We start from the raw sequence: 24,127 nt of genomic DNA, 5'->3' as shown, positions 1-24,127 counted from the left end.
GCTGTTCAATATACCTTTGTGTAAATTGAATGGGCTTATTGTATTTGTTCCTATTTGTAAGCCATTCTTTGAGAGCAACCACCAATGGCAATAGATTCCAATGCTATTATAGCCCACTTTATTTTGTCCAAACATTCTGTTATAATCTAAAAATTGTTTAGTGATTTTTCTCTTCTCTGAGGGACTGAGTGAATTTTACTCTTCACAGTAGATCTTCAGGTTATTTTTATGCCATTATTGGCATTGAAGAAATTTCCATTAACAGATGTAAAAAATTGTCCTGCCTGATTCTAGTCAAGATAAAAAGGTGGTATTCATTGTCTCTCCATTCTAACGCTAGCAGCCTCAGGTTCCTCTCATATATGCCTGTTCCAACTCCCTTGTTCTGTCTTTGTTAATATCAAACCCTTCGAACCTATGGCTACTGTTCCAATTGACCTCCTGTGTTAGAAGGTAGCTTTTTGGGTAGTTGTCGCATATTTTTAAATCAAATTAAACAGTTTTGTGTCTTACAAAGAAATCCTCATTTTTCCTTGGTTTGTTTCATTTCTCAGGATATGAGTCTCAGCTTAATACTAGAATCAAGACATTTATGGAACTTAACATTTTTCCCAGTCCATCAGCACTATAGGAAACAGTTTTGAGTGCTCATTATGACCTCGCTATTTATATGAACCATATAGCACCATTTTGTTATTATATTTATTCTTGGGGTTTCAAGACTCATCTAAAAATCAATCTTTCACTCACAGTATTTTCCAAATGGATAGTAATAGCCATTGCTACTTTGCTATGAGATAGCCAAATAGCTCAGGGGTGGGATTCTACAGGTTCGCACCTATTCGCTAGAACCAGTTGTTAACATTCTAAGCAGTTCGGAGAACCGGTTGTTAGAAAAAAATACTGGCCTAATCTTGTAAGAAAGGCAGGAAGGAAATATTCTGGTGTTGCTTACAGAAACTGCCTCTCCATTAACCCTTATTACATTCTTGGCAGGACTAGACTTCCTGTCTTTGGAACTTCTCTGGAGTTTTTTTTTCCTCCTTTGCTGGTACTTTGCTTGTGTGGAGTGACCATTCAAAGTTACAATGGCATTGAAAAAGGTGACTTATGACTGTTTTTCACACTTACGACTGTTGCAGCATCCCCACAGTCATGAGAGGCCAGGCAAGGAGATGCGTGCCTCGATGTGAGTAAGGTTGAGTTGGCCACGCCCACCCAGTCACATGACCAGCAAGCCATGACCACCAACTAAGCCATGCCCACAGAACTGGTTGTTAAAAATTTGAATCCCTCCCCTGGCTATGCTTGCTTCATTCCACAAGTGGTGTCAGTACTGCCATACATTCTGTAGGACATTTATTTATTTGATAAAATTTGTGTGCTTCCTAATCAATCTGCCCCCTTGTGGTATAGAGTAAAATAAAATACAATAACAATATTCACAATAAGAAAAACAAATATTATAAAGCATCCATGATATATAAAACAATTAAAAATAAACATAATATACATGTTTTTTTTGTATTGGTTCCATAACCCCAGAGCCTAGAACCATTAAAACAGTTCCCTGAAACAAAAAATTCCAACCAAGCCAAAATATAGTGTATAAATTATATGGTGAAGACCCACATCCCAAAATAATTTGAACCAGTTTATTTCATCTGCATAAACATGTCATTGCTCGAATGACATAAATCTTTATGAAGTATATAGAATTAATATAAAAGGAATATAAATTTAATTGCCTCATCCAGTCAGTTTAAAGTACAAAAGAATTTATTTGTTATTACTGAAGAATGTCAAGACAGAAATTGAATCTATTGCACCTGAAGTCTACTAAATGTGTTTGTTAAATTGAGATTTTACTTGTACTGTCAGTTATAATAGAGAGACTTATATGCTCTTGCTTTTTTAAAGAACTAATTATGTTCCAAATGTAAGGTTTCCAGAAATTATTCAATTACAGTTTGCATTATTTTAAGTTTTTCAGAATGACAAATGACCAGGAAATCTAACAAGTGTAATCTAAATACCACCTGGAGATTGATGGAAGAGGCTTACATTGAGTTATAGTAGGAAGGCACTGGCTGCAATAAATTGTATAGCTAGTGATGAAACGTGGTAGAAATTGCAGGTTTGTTTAGTTATCAGAGTCTTCTAGGACTGGGATCTCCAACTTTGGCAACTTTAAGACTTGTGGACTTCAACTCCCAGAATTTGCTTTGTTGGCTGAGGAGTTCTGGGAGTTGAAGTCCACAAGTCTTAAAGTTGCCAAGGTTGGAGACCCTTGTTCTAGGAATGTCCTACAAATATTGTAAAATAAATAACTCTAATGTGATTAAACTTTCTTACCTGCTTGCACATTTTAGTTACCTGATTGCACATTTTTGTGAAATGTAGATGTAATAAAATATTAATGCTTACCTGCTTTTGATCGTGATTATGTATTTATTAGATATTTATTCTGGTATAAATATTAGTATAATTTGGTGTCAGAATTCAGCAGATTTAAAAACCCTATTTGGAACTACACATTCACTATTTAGTTGTTCTCCTTAAAGCAGTAGTCCCCAACCTTTCTGGCTCTGAGGACTGGCAGGGTCGGTAGAAGCGAGGTGAGAGGAGAGGGATGGTTTTGTGTGTGCGCATCCTGCTTGTGCAAAAAAATCAGTGTTGACTAATCCTGGCAATTAGTCCCTGCAATTTTCCCAGCAAGGTTTTTCAGAAGTGATTTTCCATTGCCTTGTTCTAGGATTGAGACAGAATGACTGCCTCAAGGTCACCCAGATGGCTTTGTGCCTGAGGCAGAACTAGAAATCATTCTCTTCTGGTTTCTACTCTGATGTTTTCATCACTATACCAAACTGGCTCTTTTTCATGTAATATGTGCATTTTTCCTGGACAATTTTCTTCTAAGAATGTTTTGATCTTCACAGAACATTTCAGTATCCATTTTTGTTTTCCCAGGGCAATTAAAGCATTTCGGGAAGTGCTTTATGTTGATCCCAGTTTTTGCCGCGCCAAGGAAATTCATTTACGACTTGGGCTTATGTTCAAAGTAAAGACAGATTTTGAGTCTAGTTTTAAGGTAAGTGTTTAAATTTTTAATAATAATGGATTTATTTGTTTTTACACTTGCTCTTCAATATATCATAATTCAAATATATATTTCTTTTCTTTTCTTTGAATGAATGATTGAATGTATAGTCTGCCCATCTCATATACTTGACTTTTGACCCTTAAAATTGTATTACAGATGAAATTAGAATTGATTTATGAACTTTTGGATCTTGCAGCTTCGCATAAACTTTGGATTGAAATAATTGAATCCTTCATTTTTTTTCTATTCACTATCCAGAGAGTATTCAGAAGTGTATCCACAAGGTCTAGTCCCCATCATATGCAGACTAAGAATTAGATAATGATTGAGTGGAGGATATATTGTAAACATGTTTTTTATGAGCTAAAAAGACTTGCCTTATATACGTGTTAAAGGTGATTGGAGGTGTTGGATACTAAAGAAGCTGACCAAATTGCTGACCATGACAAGCACTTCAAACTTAACTAAGGTAGGGTTAGGGAGGAAACCTGCCTCTAAACCATCATCGGCCACCTCCAGTCCATCCAATCAGAGGTCGATAGAAGACATGATACAAATTGAGATATCAAACCCATTTAAGGAATTCCAGCCCATGCTCCAATCAATGTAGGAGATTATGTCAAAAAACCACAACAAAATGAAGAGGAAAACAGGAGAAGTGAGAAGTGATACAGGAGAATTAAAAGACAAGATACAAAAGATGGATAAAAAGTTTGAAAATTTCCAGCAACTGATTACAAAAAATGAACAGAAAATACAGAAAATAGAAGAGACGATGGAGAAAAAAGAAAAAAAAGAGTAGATGAAATGAATGATAGGCTGATCCAGGCAAACAAAGAGTCAGAAACCACAGTAATATTCCTAGAGACACAAGAAGCAGCACATTATTTAAGATTCCAGAACATGAAGAGGAGAAAGAGGAACACTTACCAGATGTTATGTCAATTACTGGCAAAGGCATTAGGGACAGAGAAAGAAGAGATGCTGATAGAAATCGATGAAACATAGAATCCACATGAATTACATAAGGAGGCACAAACTGCCAAAGAAGGTGCATGTAAGATTCATGAAGAAATTGATGAGGGACAAAGTGCTTAATAAGTCAAGAGAGAGAAACAACTGGTAGTTCTGAAATAAGTCCCGAGTAGTGTTAGAGAGCTGTGGAAACAGTACCAATTTTTAACTACATTGCTGATCAGGTATAATGTTAACTTTAGATGGCTGACTCTGGAAGGAATATTGGTCACATGTCGTGAAAAGAGATATAGATTGGACTCACTGGATAAAGCGATGGAATTCTACAACCAGTATCTTGGTATTGAAGAGGAACTGGAGGAGAGGGCAGTGTTAGAAGATAGAGATCATGGAATGCCTGCCATAGAAGAAAAGGAACCACAGCAAAATAAAAGAGAAAAAGGACCGAATAGAGAACAACAGAACAAGACCCAAAGAATCAAGTGAAATAAGAGCAACCAGGAGTATAAGACCTAGATATAAATAGAACAATGCAAGAACTTAAGATATTATCACTAAATATCAACAGATTGAACTAACCCATGAAAAGGAAGAAAACCAACAACAAATTACAAAAAATTAAGCCTTGACAAAATATCACACAAGAAGTCCACATAAAAGAGAAACACAAACAACTACTGGAGTACCCCAAATTGGGGAAACTATTTACATCATTATCACGACAAAAAAGAGAAAAGTGGTGTTATACATCAAAGAAACAATTCAGGCAAACTAAATATATAAAGATGAAGAGGGAAGGATTTTAACTGTGGAAGTAATATTAAATCAAAAATGGGCACTCCTAGTTGCAACCTATGCACCTAATAGTGGACAAGAACAATGCTATAAAAAACTACATAATACTATACATGAGATGGAGTGTGACAATAACTTCCTCCTAGGGGATTTCAGTGCGATAATAGGCAAAAAAAATGGATTATAAAAGTAATAGAATAAGGAAAGTAGTAAGAAGGATTCTACCTAGAACGTTTTTTAGAATGGTAGAAGAATTAAATATACCAGATGTATGAAGAGAGAGGAAACCAGGGAAAAACCAATATGCATTCTATTCTAACAGACACAGATCCTGGTCTAGAACAGTGGTTGCCAGCCTGTGGGCCACAGCCCACTGGTGGTCCGTGAGAAATTTTTGGTGATCCCAGAGAAATGTCACCCCCGAAAGCAATTAATCCAGTCGGTGCAGGAACACAAGGCTGTGCCGCCCACATGGCCTGTGGGAACCCTCTCTGCCTACTCACTCCTTGCCTGGCAAACTTGCTTGCTAAGTTGCTATTTTTCCTTTTTTTTCTCCGACTATCAGCTTTTCTGCTGTGCCAGGAGTTTTAGATTAGCTAGAAAACAGGAAATTGTTGGATTTCTTGCTTTCTAGCTAATCTTTAGATCTTTGGCTCTGCTTTTAAATCCTTTCCTTAGGACTGAAGGTTTTATTATTCAGTGCAGACTCAGGTAGCCAATGGCAGAAACACAGATCTCTAAGTGAATCTGTGATTCTGTGAGCAACTCTGCCTGCCTGCTTTGCCTGATTTTGGGTAAAAGTTGCTCTTTTTTAAATAAAAAAATTCAGTATTTACATACATGGTGTGTTCTGAGTTAATTTTGTGAGTTTGCTTGCTAGCAAATTTTATGACTTTCCTTGCAAGCAAATTTTAGTGACAGACTCAGATAGCCAATGGCAGAAAGATAGATCTCTGAATCTGTGATTCTGTGAGCAACTCAATCTGCCTGCCTGCTTTGCCTGATTTTGGGTAAAACTTGCTCTTTTTTTAATAAAAAAATCAATATTTACATATATATTTATAATATTTACATACAAGCCATGCCCATGACCACCAAGCCACACCCACAAATTAGGCCACGCCCACAGAACGGGTTGTTAAGAAATTTGAATCCGACACCTGTCTCTGTGTGTTTTTGTGTGTGTGTATGAGAGAGAGGGGTGGAGAGAGAGAGGTTAGATCAGATCTCTCTCTCTCTCTCTCTCCAACCAACGTCAGCAAGCCACCGTCAGCCAAACTTCATATTAGTGGTCCGTGGGATTTAAAAGTATGAGTTTGGTGGTCCCTGAGGTCCAAAAGTTTGGCGACCCCTGGTCTAGAATAGACATGATATGAAATTAAATACAAATGTATATGAGGTAGTAATAGATACAAATTTATGGGCAGACCACAATCCAATGAGAATTAGCTGGAAAGGACAAAAGAAAAATATAAGATGGACTCTGAACCAATTGATACTAAAAGATATAGAATTTAAGCAGACGGTGGAAAAACAAATGGGATTTTTTTTTAAAGAAAACAGGAAAGAAGACACGTCGTTACAAAATCTATGAGATACAGTGAAAACATATATGAGAGGAATTGTCATAACATTTACAGCAAAGAAAAAGTAGAAGCAACAACAAAGAACCTTAGAAGAAGAATATAAAAGACTTAAAGCAGAGTTACAAAAGGAACCACAATAAATAAACCTAAAACAGCAAATGGATGGTGATATTCAGCCAGTTCACATTGGTTCAGGCGAACCAGTAGCAGCAGTTTGGCCTGAGTCACTGAAGTGGTAATGACTTTTGGCTGGCCATGCCCCCTGCTCGATTGCCACTCACTCACCCCTTCTAGCCACTTGACACTCACTCCACCCACCCCCACCCTATATAAGTTGCCTTTGCCATGCAGCCCAGATAGTTGCCTCACCGATATCCACTTGACTCAGCTCACCAAATGTAAACAATGCATGCCACCTGCTCAATCTTCAACTTGGGTCAGGGGCCAGGGCCCCAGGGATGTGCCATTTCCCAAAACCCTGTAGTTGCCGCCTGCCTCAGCTGGGTCGGGGAATGTGCTATTCCCCGGCTCCGGCCTTTCCCCAGAGCCACTGCCCACTCACTGCCTGCTCTCCCTTAAGCGCGATGCGTCGCCCTGTTTCCCCACCTTCAGATGCCCCGGCCCTTAATCTCCTCACTACCTCCCCCGTGACCACTTCTTTCGTTGTTCCGTGGCTGCGACCTTACCTTCCTCCCACAGCTGGCTGCCAGTGAAGGCAAGCCCGGGCAAGTCTGAGCGGAGTGGCACAGCAGGCAATGGGATGCGCCTGCGTGGCCAGCTCATAGAACAGGGAGGTGGTGGCGGTGCATTGGAGAAGTAGAGCAGAGCTGGAGGTCAGTAATTTTTACTGCAAGAAGCCTGCAGCTGCCATGTGGGTTTTTTTTTGGGGGGGGGTGTGTGCAGCTGGACTTCAGCCACACCAAAAAAAACCACATGGCAGCTGCAGGCATCTTGCGACAAGGGAGGCAAGATGCAGACTGGTGGGGAGCCCAGTGGTGGTGGTTCAGCCCTGGCTTGCCTTCCCTGGCAGCCAACCATGGGAGGAAGGTAAGGTCAGGGCCGTGGGATGACGAAAGAGGTGGTTGTGGGGGGAGGAAGTAGGGAGATTAAAGACTGGGGCCTTTGAAGGAGGGGAAATGGGGCGGCACATCCGACTGGTGAAAGGAGAGCTGGCAGCATGCAGGATTAGGCCAGGCCTAGGCAGAAAATAGGTAGATAGGTAGAAATTCAAATTTTTTCCTACCTGGTTCTGTGGGCATGGCTTGGTGGTAGGGTCATGTGACTGCCTGGGCATGAGTGACATCAAGTTGGACATGCCCACTCAGTCACATGAGCCCCCTCAAGCTACGCCCACAGAACCAGTAGAGAAAAAATTTGAATACCACCACTGAATTAACTAAACATAAATTGAATATTCTTGAAAAAGAACTGTCGCAACATATAAAAAGAACGAAACAAAACTTTTTTTAGAATGCAGATAAACCAGAAAGATGGGTAACTTATAAATTGAAAAAGGAGAAACAGAAAAAATGGATAATTAAATTGCAAGCTAAATATGGAACTCTTATGTTATCAAATTGACGAAAAAAAGAATATTATCCAGGACTTTTATAGGAAACTATATGATTATGTGGAATATTCTGAGGAGAAAATACTACAATATCTAGGAAAAGTCAATTTACTTAAAGTGCCAGAAACAATGAAATCTGGGCTGAATGAAAAAATAACTACGACAGAACTAGCAGAGGCAATCAAAAAACATCCAAAAACAAACAACAAGACACTAGGCCTAGATGGGCTACCGGAAGAAATATACAAAGAGCTACAAGATATCCTGGGCCAATCATTATTAAAGGGATACAATGCAGTTTTATTTGAAGATACCACCATAATGGGGGGAAGCTAGCATCACCTTGATAAAAAGAGGATTCAGATTTAATGAAAATAAAGAACTATAGACCAATAACTAGTGAATACCGACTAAAATATTTGCCTCAATAGTAGCAGAAAGACTAAAGAGATTCTTGAAGGAGTTCATATACCCTGATTAAAATGGTTTTCTACCTAAAAGACAGATAAGAATAATATGAGAGTAATTAGATACATTGGAATATCACGAAGCACATAATGAAAAGCAATTGGCATTGTTGTTCCTAGATGCTCAAAAGGTGTTTGATAATGTGAACTGGAAATTCATGCTATATCAACTAAGATATATGGACTTTGGAAATAAATGTCAACTTGTAAAGCATTCCTGGCCTTTTTAAAACATGTTCAAGGCAATATATACAAAGCTAAAGTGATCGTAAATGGTGAGGTAACTGAAGATTTTTCAATAAGAAAAGTACAAGGCACAGCTGTCGATTATCTCCATTGTTATTTATCTTAACTCTGGAAGTACTAACTAGAAACATCAGGCAAGATGAGCAAATTAAACTTTAGAGGAGCCATTAGAATCAGGCACAAGACTCAGAGAAATTAGAGGAGTACAGAGAGGTTGCAGGATTAAAGATAAATAAGGAAAAAACCAAAATGATAGCTAAAAACCTCACAAACAAACATAGGGATGAATTAAAGGAAATGGGTATCCAATAGTGAAAAAAGTGAAATACTTAGGAATCTACCTATCAGCAAGATGTACAACAATCAAAGAGGACAACTATACAAAATTAATTCATCAAATTAAGTTGGATTTAGAGAGATGGAAAATCCTGCAGCTTTCTGTGATGGGTAGAATATATTGCTGAAGATGCTTTTCTTATTCCAAACAACACCAATAAAATTAGAGAAAAAATATTATGATGAATTGAATAAAATAGCGTCAAAATTTATTTGGCAAGGGAAAAAAATGAGAATAAAAGTAGTACTGCAAGAGTCAAAAGGGAATGGAGGCTTTGGACTACCAGACTAGGAATTAAACCACCAAACAGCTGTACTTACGTGGATGAAAGAGTGGATAACTTGAGACATAGAAAACTATTGGTACTGGAGGGTCACAACCTTCAACTAGGGTGGCATGCATTTCTTTGATACGGGAGAAATATGGCACACCAATATTTCCGAAGGCATTTTGTAAGGAGCACATTGTTATCAGTGTGGGGAAAAATTAAGCAACAAAACTACATGAAAACACCAGTCTGGCTCCACTCTAGAAGCACTGATACATCCAATTGCTATAAATATGGAAAAATTGTTTCTTATAAAAATACATTAAATGAGAATGGTGAACTGAAGACTAGATTAGAATTAAAAAACCAAGGGGTGAAACTAGAGTGGTGGACATATTTGCAGATATAATCGCGTTATGTGAAAGATGTGAAACATGGGGTTTTTATAGAGAATCAACAACATATTAATGGGGACAGATAACAATTTGACAAAGATGTTATACAATTAATTATTATAAAATGGAAGAACAAGTAAAAGAGGCGATGATAGTATGGGTCAAAAATTTTGGATATAGTATAGATTTGGATAAATGGAAAAAGCTCTGGGAGAGAAATCTGAAACTGACAATGGCCATATCCTATAAGGAAAATTTCTATAAAATGTTCTATAGGTGGTATCTGCCCCCGGCAAGATTAGCTAAAATGTATAAAAATATGTCCATAACCTGTTGGAAATGTAAACAATCACCTGGTACATATATTACCACATGTGGTGGACCTATATAAAGGCAAGGAAATTTTGGACTCAAATACATACATTACTAGAAAGAATGGCCAAACAACATATAGATTTCAAACCAGAATTGTTTTTACTAGGTATCACATTAGAGGATTATGACAAAGGGGACAATATATTTAATATTACATGTTTTGACTGCAGCAAGAATTGTATATGTGCAGCAGTGGAAGAAGGAAAACACTCTGTTAGAGCATGAGACGATAAGGAAGACTGCGGAAATGGACAGACTAAAACTAAAAATAAAAGAAAAAGGAGATACAGAATACTATTTAATATGGAATAGATTTTATCAATGGTTAGAAACACGAGGTAGAAGTTGGAAGATGAAAGAATCAGGTGAGGAGAACTTGGAAAGATACACTATTTGTATTATTAATAGAAGAATGTAAGTATTAGAATGATAGAGGAGTTGACATACTATGTGATGGTCAGAAATTTTTGTACAAATATTTGTATATATAAATTTGCATATACGGGTGAAACTCGAAAAATTAGAATATCGTGCAAAAGTTCATTTATTTCAGTAATGCAACTTAAAAGATGAATATATGAGATAGACTCATTATATGCAAAGCAAGGTAGTTCAAGCCATGATTTGTCATAATTGAGATGATTATGGCTTACAGCTCATTACGGCTTGAACTATCTTGCTTTGCATGTAATGAGTCTATCTCATATATTACTTTCACCTTTTAAGTTGCATTACTGAAGTAAATGAACTTTTGCATGATATTCTAATTTTTCGAGTTTCACTTGTATATTATTTTGTTTTTACTTCTGTTTTATGGCAATTGGTATGCCACAGCCAATTACACTGTATTCAATATATTTATATGTGAACAATAAAAAAATATATTCACAAAAATTGCCTTGATTAATTTTTGAATACTTGATTACTGAAAATCCTTTTAAAAATCCTATTAAAAGAATATTGAATATGCAGTTAATAAAATATTTTAAAAGTAAACAAAATTCTTTGCTGCTTATTAAAACACAGCCTTGGATTCTGACTGAACTTAACCTATCTGTGATATCTTTGCAGTGTAATACTGAGAATTAGTCCTTAGTGGTTCTTGGCTTGCAACTATTTTAAGTTACAACAGTGCTGAAAAAAGTGGCATTTCCAGTTCTTGCATTTATGATCATTGCAACGTCAAAACAGTCTCGTGATCAAAATTTGGGCATTTGGCAATCTACATGTATTTATGACAGTTGGCAGAATCCCAGTCACTTGATCACCATTTGCAACTTTCCTAGAGGGCTATCAACAAGCAAAGTCAGTGAAAGAAAGTCATATTTACTTAATGACAACAACAAAACAGTAAATACAACCACATTGCTTAGAGACAGAAGTTTCAATTCCAAATCAGCGCTTTAGTCAAGGGTTACCTTGCTCCTGTGCATATCTGAATTATAAACATACACCACAACTTTCCCTCCTCGCTGTCAATTTTTTTATTATTGAAAAATAATTCAGAATAGTACTGATAAGGTGTTAGTGTTTGGGGATAAACCCCCAAGCAGAGTATGCAGCAGCAGTCAAGCCAGGCAGGCAAATGAGAGAGAGAGTGGGCCCAAGAGTATACACACACTGGAGACAAAAACACTGTTTGTGGTTTTAAAATAGTTATTTAATACACACAGAGATTAAGAAGTGTCATTCAGTCCATATATCATTATCCAGTATATCCATCCAGTTATCAAGTCCATTAACAGTAAATACAATGTCCTTATCTGCTTGTTAATCTTCTCATCCCGATACCTTTCTCTCTAAGACAAACGCTGAATCCACAGCTCACCAGGCAAACAGTCCTTGTGTTCAGTTGAAATGGTATCTGGCACAGTAGCCTCCAAAAGCAAGCAGACGTTCCAAAACAGCAGGCAGCAGACCAGGAACAGAACCAGGTGCATCCAGAAGAAGCGTCTATTACGTTTCCCTTCCTACCTTTATTACTGCCTGCAACCGCACCCACAATGACATTGCAGTTTCGTGTGCTTAAAGCTACATAGACACTTAATCCTAGGTTTACATATTTATTCAACCCAAACCTGGTTGGTGTATCCATATACCCAACATAAGGTCTGATTATTGCTGAGTGGCATAAAACTCTTTGGACTTGGTAGAAAATATTCTTGTGCATTTAAAGACTACACAGAGTATCGCACTAGAGTGAGGATGTAATTATCCAGTTGCATAATTACTTTTAGCAGGCAAACTGAGTGATTTATGATCTAAGCAATAGCAATGGCACTTAGACTTATATACTGCTTCACAGTGCTTTACTGCCCCCTCTAAGTGGTTTACAGAGTCAGCATATTGCCCCCAACAATCTGGGTCCTCATTTTACCCACCTTGGAAGGATAGAAGGCTGAGTCAACCTTGAGCCAGTGAGTCTCGAACTGCCAAACTGCTGGCAGCCAGCAGTCAGCAGAAGTAGCCTGCAGTACAGCATTCTAACCACTACACCACTGCAGCTCAATGTTTCTTCTATTGACAGAAGTATAAAAGCCAGGATAAGAAAATTAAAAAGCAGTTTTGAGTGGAGACTGTTAAAGAGAATTATAAAGACAAGCAGGTAAATGAAAAGTTGAAGAGTACAGAGTCAAAAATAGAACAATCTAGAAACTTTTTTCATTCCAGTAACTTTTATTAGAATTTTCTAAAGAACCTTTAACAACCTGGATTGAAATAACTTGACGTCTCAATATTTTAATACAATATTACTTTTTTAGGCATAGGATATTGCCATGTAGGAAAATAATTGATCTAAGCTTGTGATCTTAGACCAGACCTTCTGTATTTATTTTATGCAGATGAACTGCTTTGTGTTTGTTCTGCTTATACTGTTGATTCCTCTGTTTTGATTGTGGAGCCTACAGTGGAAGAAATTGCTTACAGCTCAACCTCCTTTGTTTAAAAGAATAGATTCTGATTTTGAAGAGTTCTAGAGCACAAACAAATGAGTTGATTTAGAGTACACATTGCAGCCTCATTTTTAACCTTGCTTGTCAGATATATTTCTGCCTGTTTGACATGACTTTGATTATGCAGGCCTTTCTATGCCCTAAGTATATGAACAAAAGCCAGCTCCTAGGATCAGAGTTCATTCATAGATTATAAACTATCCTTCTCAGAGATTTGAACTTATGGTAGGTATGATTTTCTAGCTATGGTAAACACATGTAAAAATTATTAAATATTTAATCTTGACTTTTTGAATGACCTGTTATATAAACTTCCAATTCCATCACATCACAATATTCACTGTCTAAAAAAACCCGATATTTTCCTTTGATTTTTTTTTTTAAACTGGTTCTAGTGTTGTGTTATTTTGACTTGGCAGTTGTGAGGCATGATAAAATAACATTGTAGAAATACCGACAAAACTAGACAATTCTAGTTTTCAATATGTAGTGATAGAGAAAACTGTTGTTTATATATAATTAAGTTAATTATGGATAGTTACCAAATACTATACTTTTAATTATTTGCAAAGATTATATCTGTCATTTTTATTTCAAACTTTTATTAATTATTTTTAGACAATCCTCTTCTGATTTGGATTTCTTTAGATGGATTTCTGCCTTGAAAGATATGGTTATCTGGCTTCTCCTGCATATTAAACTATTTCATACAGTAATACCTAGCTTCAGTACTACAATATTTGTGTGAGATGCAGATATTTACTAATGTTGGTTTGGTGCAGAGGTTTAGAGCTGGCTATTTAATGTGATTAATTGATAGTTATGGTGGCGAAGATAATAAATAGCTTATTTGGGGGTAAATCCAAAGATACTTTTTCTTTGTTTTTCCTTGAAGATATTTTGCTTCTCATCTAAGAAGTTCTTCTGATTGAATGGTGGAGAATGGAAGGATTTATATTCCTTGCAGTCATCTCTCTGAGAGTCGTTGAGGCAACTTGGACGATTATCTGTGCCCTCATGGTCACCTGAATATGCAAATGGGCATGGAACCTTCTTGGAACCACTGAAAGTTCCACACCCATTTGCACAATTTAGGTGACCTGGTGGGTACAGATGTGGCCTCAATGACTCTCAGAGAGAATGCTAAGGATCACATGACTGCAATGAATATAAATCCTTCCATTCTCCACCATTCAGTTAGAACTGAAGAAATTTCTTGGATGAGAAGCAAAACATCTTCAGGGGAAAACAAAGTCCAGTTGCCTTTGGAAAAAGTACTTTTGGGACAACCATGACCTGGACGACTGAGAATCTCTATAGACATTTGGAGATAAAAGAGCTTTGTTCTACATGTTTTTCATTTAAAAAAAAAATACTTCTCAGAACAAACTTTGGCAATTTGTTAGATGTACTGGATTGTTCAGAATTTATACGTTTTCATGGATGTATATTTATAATTAGAAGTAGCTATATAATATATTGCTAAATTATTTTTAGTTCTATATCTGCATCTTCTGATGTTGGCAAGTGTTGAGAAAATACTCTGTTACAAAAGTGCAAATGAACATAAATATTATTATGAAAAAATGTTTGGTGATATTTTCTTTGCAGTAGAGTTTTCATAAATATATACTTCAGGAGATATAAGAGAAACATTTCAGAGTACATTACCGTTTTATGGTTCCTGTATTTTTTAAAAGAGCAAACAACTTAAGGATAATCAATATTATTTTTGTAAGATTTGTTTGTGGGAGTGCATATGTATACACCCAGTTTGTTTTTATATATAAGTTCATTTAAATTGCTACAACAGGTTTTATGGTCCAATTAATATACTATTTACAATATCTAATTTGATTTTTTATTTGATTATATTGATCATTAATGAACTTTGATTTATTTAAAAATACTTCTGTGATTATGCTTCATGTGTTTGATAGAATATTTACAAAATTATCATTTTTTTTATATCAGTACCATTATCAATTGCTTGTGTACAAATTAGATTTTTTTGCAATTGTTGATATTTTTAGAAATTTAATTGGTTTTCCATTCACTATTATTTAACTGTATGTTAATGGTCATAATTATCAAAAGATTTTCATTCCTTGAGTTATAAGAATGAAAATTTGTTTCAAATATTTCTAAGTTTTTTTCAAAAATTATTAGTTTTCATTAGGAGAAATATTAATTATTTTTTCCTTTTGCAGCATTTTCAGTTAGCTTTGATTGACTGCAATCCTTGCACTTTGTCCAATGCTGAAAGTAAGTATTTTAAGTATTTCTTCAGTTGTATTTACTGTAATCGTTTTATGCCCTGTATTATATCTTTATAATTAATTTCTATGGTTAGTATGATGATTTACATTTCATATAGCACCTTGTAATTGGCATTAAAATATGTACATTAGTATTTTACATTTACAGAGAAATCTTGTAATTAGCTTCTTGATAAATGTTGGACCAATATATTACAAATAATTCTTTTGAACAATTTCTCATGAATGGTCATTGTTTAATTTTGCCTTTTCCTTATAATGAGAAATAAACTCAGACACTGGTATAATAATAACAATAAAAAAGCATTCTTTATTAAACTAGTTTCACCGTTTATCTATAAGTAACTGAGGTAGGGTATGGCTGTAAAGAAAGATAGTTGAAAGGATGCTACCTTGAGTGTCTTTCATATCACTACTTGATTTAGAATGGTGCCAGTCATTTAGCCATAGTGAATCTCACTTTCAATTATACATAGAAAAAACAATATTTTGTTAAGAGCTTGGAAAAGGGAACAAAGACAGCAAGTCTCCAGTTCACATTTCCCAAGTATTCATTATTGTTTGAAATGATCACCTGATGCAATACAAGTAAACATTCTGCCAGAGCTCCAGGTCCCTCTTTGAAAAATGTGAAAAATCTGAGCTCCAAGTTACATGAGGCCTTCACTCTGGAAGTAACTTCAGAAGATGGTCTCTAAAAGCAGCAAGAAAACCTGCTTCATTCTTTTATACTTTTTGAGGCTGCAGCCTTTCAGAGACTGCATGAAAGCACACCACATTCTTGTGTGGCTTCTGCAATGACAGAAAATCCAGCAAGAATGGAGGGGGATGCTGGTATATCATTTGTGACACAGGGCATAGGTTTGCCATTACTTGATTAAACTGAGAAAAACAAGTCTTAAATTTACTAGGTTAACTTTGCTGCTAAATGGGACTGTAAGCTGTAAAGCTTTTATTTAAGCGTCAATTCAGAAAACTCATATTGCCCAAGGAACTTCTACAGAGGAATTATTGAGTCTGTCATCTATACATCTGGCTTGATACAGCAACCTTCAACCAATAGTTAGGACTGCAGAAAAAAATCATTGCAACCAGCCTACCATCCCTTAAGGACCTGTGTATCACACAAGACAGAGGGCTGAGAAAATGTCTACACACACCCCTCACATCCTGGACATAAACTGTTTTAACTCAGAATGCTGCTATAGGGCATTGCATGCCAAAACAACTAGACACAAAGACCGTTTTTTCCCTCCTGCAATCACTCTGCTGAACACCTAATTCCCATAGTACTGTCTTTTGTCTAAGGATATTTACCCATTTAGTGGGGCTGTATGACTATTAACCCTCTCATCTTTCATATTAGCTTCTCCTATTGGTATTCTATGATTATATTACTTTATTGTTTGTATGTACACTGAGAAGGTATGTACTGGAGACAAATTCCTTGTGTGTCCAATCATACTTGGCTAATACATTATATTCTAAAAGCTTTATTTCATTCGCCTAATTCCAACACTTAAGTTGAATTTCCAATTTATTCCCTGTATCCAGCATAAATGTTCTATTAGCTTTTCTTTCTGTAGCACTGACCTCTTACTGTTCATGCTTTTTGATCGTGTATTCTGAGTTGCTTTCAATGTTCGTGCTTCCTTAAATAACTCCACTCACCCCTTTTAAACGTTTCCCAGAACTTACATAATGCAATACATAATTTTCTCCAGTCTTTCAAAACTCATCAGTTCTTTGAATGATTTGGCTTAATTTCTTAATACTGGTGGGCTTACTCTTCTGGGAACTCAAACCAGGAGGCACTTTTTTCTGCCATATTTTCCTAAGTTGTTAGACTCCCTGATGAATTTTAGAAGGATATTAAAATCCAAAAACCACTCCAATTAAATTCATGAACCACTTTATTTTTCCCCGTCTTTTTGTTACTTACTGATTTATTGGATTATTTATTATATCAGTTTATTTTTTATTTAAAAAAATTAATTGTACTGTGGCTGTTTTAATTAATTTTTGATGTTGTGGAAGTTGTCAGAAAAGTCTTTTGATTGAGGTGGTATATAAATATATATAAAGAAATGAACTCATCCTGTAATTAATATCTTGAATTATATTGCATTTCTTCACATCCATGCCTGTTTACTATTCTATTTATGATTAGTTCCATGTTTTTTTCAGAGCATTTAAAATATATTATTGGAAAAGAAACAATATTTCTGCAGATGTTTCAGATATGGTGGCTTATACTGGTGTCATCACGTTGGCAAACTCATGCATATTCCATAGTCCTCTTAAGTGTCACAAAATTCTTGCTTAAGATAAAAACTGTGGAACTGCCAGCAATGTAGTCGGGTTAAATTATGGAAAAAACCAATTTCCTTCATTAAAATTCTTGAAGATGATTTTTTTAAGGAAAAAACATTGTAATTTATTAATATGAGTGATACCTGAAACACAAAGTAGTTGTCTGTGATATGAATTAAATTAATATTTTCCCCTTACATGGTTAGGCTAAATTATAACACTATTAAAAAAATATGTCAGAAAGCCTCACTTTACCTTGCTGAGCATCTTATTCAAACACTTCAGATAGTGAAAATATAGTCTCTTCTTTTACAGTAAGAAGATAGACAAACCAAAGTTGTTTAATTAATTATTTTTAGGATGAAGCTTGTATCAAAATAAGTTTCTATCATGAAGGAGTTGTTATTTGAATTAAGGGTCACTTGAGAAACAATAACCTGGGGTGCAAAGGCTCTTGATGTCTTCCCAAATGTATGTTTAATTTCTTGCTACATATAGCTGTTTATTTATGTTTATTGTAAATTGCCTTGAATATTCATTGAATCAGAGGTGGTATTCAGCAGGTTCTGACCAGTTCTGGAGAACCGGTAGCAGAAATTTTGAGTAGTTTGGAGAACTGGCAAATACCACCTCTGACTGGAGATTTTAAAGTATCCTTCCTCTGCCACGCCCATCAAGCCATGCCTACAGAACCGGTAGTAAAAAAAAATTGAATCCACCACTGCATTGAATGATTAGGAATTCAAAAATACTTTGTTCCTGAAATCAGTAAATGTCACTGTATAAAATTGATATTTTGGAGAACGGAAGAAATAGATGTTTTCTTTGAAGCCCAAAAAGCTATTCAAGTATATTTAAGCTGAATTGAAATAGAACCCATTTGCAGGCTATTTCCTTTGCCCTAATTAAAAAATATATATTCTGAAAATCTTGCCAAGGCACAGTATGTAAGTAAATAAATAATTCCCCAGACCTACCTATTTTCTTTATATGCATGCGCAACTCCAATTTGTTGCAGCTGTTGTGTGTAAAGATGATTCTTTTCACATATCTTTTTCTGGAAGGACAAAACATTTTCTCTGCTTCCGTATATGTCCTTTTCTTCCCCGAATAACCAGCAATAACATATAAAGTTATACATATATGCAGTGCTTACCTTGAATGTGCTATTCCTAATATTTTTATTTCCATTCTTTCACAGTTCGGTTTCATGTTGCCCATTTATATGAAACCCAGGTAAGCATGTAATACTTTTTGAATATTAAATATAATAATTTGGAGCTATGTCAATGGAGCTATATTTTGTAATCATGTTCTTCCACCTTAATTCAAAAAATTACAGTAGTTCCAGGAAACAAACCAATAAGATGATACATTTTTTTTCTTTTTAAAAATAGTTACAACTTAATTTGTATTTTTAATTGTAACAGGTCAAACTATTTATTCTTTATATTTTTGTAAACCAGAAACAAATATATTCAAACTGGGCTATTTTTAAGAATTTATGAAAACTTTTTTTTTGTTATTTGTTACTGGCTACTTTGTATTTCCAAAGGAATTTATTTATTGAACAATCAAAATGTACATTAAGTACACTATGTAACATAGGAAGATACAAAATTAGAATGCATTCAAATGACAAGTACAAAATGTGCATTTTCAGAGAATATTGTCACGTATGTCTTTATTGATCTGATCAATGATACTAACATACATACATACATACATATATATATATATAAAACTTAAGAATATATATATATATATATATATATGACTATCAGAGCATTAGTATTTCGTATATTATTATTAATACACTCTGATGCTAAGGAGTTCTACTCCCCCTCCCCACCTGAAAGAAATCTGTTCCAAATGCAAAACACAACCAGAGGAGAGGAGTTTCACAGCAGCAAATAGCTTTAGTACAGAACAGTTGAGCTAAAAACCATGCCCAGGCTCCTTGCTGTCTCCGTGCTCACAAAGCAAATACTGTCTCAGTTTCCAAACAGCCCTAAATTCTCTCACACACTGACAAGACGTTAGCCAGATGAATATCAATGGATGCTGGGAGGCAGAGGCAGAATTTCCCCACCCTTATTTTCCTCCCGTAAAACTAAGCCCAACTACATAGTTTCGTAGCAAAGCACAGGTATCAAGGTAGTATAATAAATATTTCTGAACTCTAATTAACAGCCTGAAAATGATTTATTGCAATGTTTGAATATATTATGTTAAAGAACCTCAATAATATTGGGTTCCATTTCTGTTTCCTGCTAAATATATATAGTGTTGGAATAGAAAGCATATCTTTTATATACCTTGTTATATGAAATGATCTCTCTCTCTCTCTCTCTCTCACACACACACACACACACACACACACACACACACACACAATATTAATTGAGTCTTGAGATTACACTTAAACATGGTAATTATTTTTTGAAATTATATTTATTCACATCTTATTGATTAGCTATATTATATTTTCATACATAGCTATCCCCATTTTTTTTGCCCACTTGGTATATTTCAGCAGATTTCAGCAAGAGTGAATGCAGTCCAATCCCTCAATTAAGTATTGAGGGACTGAAGAAGCAGGCATTCTTTGTTTCCTGCCCTCTAGAACTGCCTTCTCTCTTCTTGCTTCCTGAGTTACATAAGGTGCTAGCTCTCCTGAGTTAAGTCCCTTAAGACCTAATCTATTCCCAGGCCTGAAGCTAGTGTGTTTGTAAAGCCCCTGTGTTTTTTTTTAATTATGATTGTTCCCCCCTTTGGGCTGTTAGATTTTGTTATTTTAACTGATTTAACTGTATATTTCAATACTATAAGCCACTCAGAGTCTTTTGGAGTGGGTTGCCATAATATGTCTAAGTAAATAAATACTGTAAGATGATATTTCACAGATCCAAATGGCTGCAATGATTGACCAACTTAGTTGGGCCTAGAGACAGTTACATATTAAAAAAAAAAGATCTCTTTACAGAATTTTATGGGGCAGAACTGAACAGATCCCTCAGTTGAGGGGTGAGGGAAAGAAATTATTTTTGCTTATTTTCCCCTCCCACTACAGCCTGTATGCCCTCAAAAATCTGTTTTAGATGGTTGGGGACCATTTTTGCATGTGTTTGACATAGCAGTTTGGGCTGCAGGGGGAAGGGGAAATCAGTGAAAATTGCTCCCCCTCTTCCATCTGCAGAAGCATCCAGTTGAGGAGGAGCATCCACTGGATCCAACTCACTTTTGGGAACGGAAGAGGCTCTTCCGTTTGTGGAGCAGCAGCCCTGGATCCAACCCAGTATGTTTGAACTGAAAAGGCAGATGTTCTAGTTGCTTAACAGTGTTTGCTCTATTTTTAAAACCCCACTTTGATTAAGGATCTCCTCACTTGTTCCACATCTTTTCCATTTACCTTTACATACCCTGTAGGAGATTTAATCCTAATGTGAAGCATAGAAATTGAAAATAAGAAAATGACAATATTGAGCATTGAGAAAATTTTGAATATAATTAGCTTTTGTTTGATTTAATGGATTTAATTTATTCACTTCCATCAATTTGTGTTGGTTCTTCAGTAATTTATTTTTCCATTTTGGAGTTGCATATGGGTAGTCTAAATTTATTGGATAGATATTGTCATCACCTGAGTAGAGCATTAGTAATATAGTAGAATTTGAATAGTTCACATTTAATTAATAGTAAGCTGATAGATCTGGATTCACCAGATTCAAATATTATATTTGAATTTGCTTCTTTAAATAATTTCTTCATCATAAGCATAGTATTCTGCTGCAATGTGTTAGTTGCACATACACACACACGTGTGTGTGTGTGTGTGTGTGTGTGTGTGTAATGTTAATCCAGCTTCCACTTTAAAAAGGTTATTACTTCAATTAACATTTCATTCTCCTTTTTAGAGAAAATATCATTTGGCAAAGAAGGAATATGAACAACTTTTGCAGTCTGAAAACCTTTCTGCACAAGTGAAAGCAACTGTGTTACAGCAGTTAGGTAAGTGTAAATGAAGAAATAAATGAAGAAGACTCTTTAATATTCTTTGATTTGCATGAAATTGTAATGCAACCAGTTCTCAAAAAATTCAATTTTAATTTTTCATTAAAAAAATACTTGATATTTTTGCATCAGACTTCTAAATGTGGAAATGCAAGGATACAGTTTTAAATCATACATCTATGGAGATTTTTAGTCATTCAGGTCATAGTTGCCCAAAGGTGCTTTTTTCCAGAAACAACTGGACTTTCTGGTTTTTCTTTGAAAACATTTCACTTCTTATCCAAGAAGCTGAAGAAAGCTTCTTGGATGAGAAGCGAAACGTCTTCAAAGAAAAACCAGAAAATCCAGTTGCCTCTGGAAAAAAGCACCTTTAAATCATATATTTCCATCAAATATTTTTTTTTCTTCAAATAGCTCATTTTTCAGTGAAACTTTCAGAGTGATATTAATTTCCAAACTAAGTAAGTGGAAAACTTACTCTTTTACTTTCAATTCCTTGTTGCATGCATATATATGTGTGCGTGTGCGCGCGCACACACACACACACACACACACACATACCGTGTTTCTCCAACAATACGGTCCCCCCCAATAGGAGGTCCCAGCATGTTTTCTAGGCATAAGCTGAAATTAAGCCCCTTCCCCCAAATTAAGGCCTACTTTAAAACATGCAAAACGGAAGCTACAGAGTCAACTCCCCCACCTGAGAAGCAGCTGAAACGCTGCCGGTGGAGGAATGCGCAACACTCCAAATGCGGCAATGGCATGGGCAGAAGGGAAAGCAACGGTGGTGGAGGAAGCAGCAGTGGTGGACGCCGAAGGTCTCGCAATGTAAAGTGCTCCTCCGCTGCCCGGGCCAACATCCACGCCGCTGCCACCTGCCTGCTGACCCGGCCTGCAGCCAGCACCATTCCCGGGTCTGCTGCAAAGGCGCTTGGGGGTAGGGAGCCCTCTGTGCTCTGCCATGATCGGCCATTAGGAGCGGCTGGTTGCAAGGCATGGCTGCCTACGGGGCACTCTAGGTGAGGGTGTGCAGGTGGGAGAAATTAAGTCACAGAAAAGTCGGCCTAGCTGTTTTTTCAGGGGTCGAAAGAAAATAAGGCCCTGCCTTATTTTCTGAGAAACACAGTACACACACACACACAAACACAACACACACACAAACAAACAGAACACACACACACACACGTATATAAAATACATTTTTATCCACAAGTAGCAATGTATTTGCATTCTCTGAAATCAGCTATCAGTGCTGCTATAGGAAGAATTAGTTTGCTGGTTTGCTACAGGGAACTGAGTCTTAAGTTTTTCCTGGAAAGAGCCAAGCCCTTTAAACAAAAGGTGTTACATAGGAATGGCTTCAACTTTAGCAACTGCACCCAAATAAAGCTCATTAGTAATCTAAGTTTAATCCTAAATACAATAATGAATTTCTTTACAGATGCTTGTTAGTCTAACATTAAGTCTCCTATTAATAAAGATATTTCCTCTCTGATATACATTATTGTAATGAATTCAGGATTTACTATATATGCTATATTGAATTGAATTGAATTGAATTGAATTCTTTATTGTCCTTGTACGTAAATACACATTATACATACAGTGAAATTCACACAACACCCAGAGACCAGATGCAACACGCACACATGACAATCCCCAAACACCCCCAATCTGCCAAAATTCCCCGCCCCCAGAAACACACAAGCATCCACACAACAGATCAAGTAATATTGTCCAACAGCTCACTGATAGTGGTCCTTAAGTTCATTGTTAAGTGCAATTATATCTCTGGGATAAAAACTGTTCAGAAAATGTGTAGTCCGAGTTTTAATTATTCTGTATCTTCTGCCAGAGGCAACAGTTCACAAAGATTGTAAGCAGGATGGGAAGAGTCTCTGAGAATGTTGTGCAACTTCCTCAAACAGCGAGATGCGAATATGTTGTCCAGGGCTGGTAGTTGGACCCTGATGATATTCTGGGCAGTTTTAAGGAGCATTTTTGTCCGCTACAGAGCTGTTCATATATGTTACCTTTTAGTGGCTGGTTAATTCTTACAATGATGTACCTAATTTTTCGGACTATAAAACACACTCCCCACCCCCACCCCCAAAAGTGGGTGGACTGTGCATCTTATAAAACGAATACAGGCCTGTTTTTGGCCTCCTGAACCCTCCATGCATCCTGTTTTTGCCCTCCTTGGCATCCAGAAGCACTCTGCAGGCCAAAAACGGGCCCGTTTTGTCCTCTGGAGGGCTCTGGGGATCCCATTTTTTCCCTCCCCAGGATGCGCGGAGGCTTCTGAAGCCAAAAACAGGCCCGTTTTTGGCCTGCATAGTGCTTCTGGACACAGAGGAAAAAACCTTTTTTTCTTGTTTTCCTCCTGTAAACCTAGATGTATCTTATGGTCTGGTGCAGCTTATAGTCCGAAAAATACAGTACTTATT

General features: G+C 36.2%; 1 protein-coding gene across 8 annotated transcripts in view; it reads left to right on the top strand.

Moving 5' to 3' along the window:
- KDM6A (lysine demethylase 6A) overlaps positions 1-24,127 on the top strand; it is a 223,006-nt gene that overhangs the window by 90,609 nt on the left and 108,270 nt on the right. For 4 of the 8 annotated variants that reach the window (XM_087937691.1, XM_026713583.2, XM_087937693.1 and 1 more), the window contains exons 6-10: positions 2,971-3,091; positions 15,282-15,336; positions 18,865-18,899; positions 20,863-20,961; positions 21,581-21,674. In XM_087937691.1, the coding sequence (XP_087793817.1) occupies positions 2,971-3,091; positions 15,282-15,336; positions 18,865-18,899; positions 20,863-20,961; positions 21,581-21,674 (404 nt within the window). The remainder of the gene's footprint in view (positions 1-2,970; positions 3,092-15,281; positions 15,337-18,864; positions 18,900-20,862; positions 20,962-21,580; positions 21,675-24,127) is intronic. The other 4 variants (XM_026713584.2, XM_026713582.2, XM_087937694.1 and 1 more) reach the window with 1 other exon arrangement.

Source organism: Pseudonaja textilis, chromosome 7 (assembly GCF_049901715.1).
Source record: "Pseudonaja textilis isolate UNSWEBS1 chromosome 7, rPseTex1.2, whole genome shotgun sequence".
NCBI classification, from domain to species: Eukaryota; Metazoa; Chordata; class Lepidosauria; order Squamata; family Elapidae; genus Pseudonaja; species Pseudonaja textilis.
This window is presented reverse-complemented; position numbering and strand designations above follow the sequence as displayed.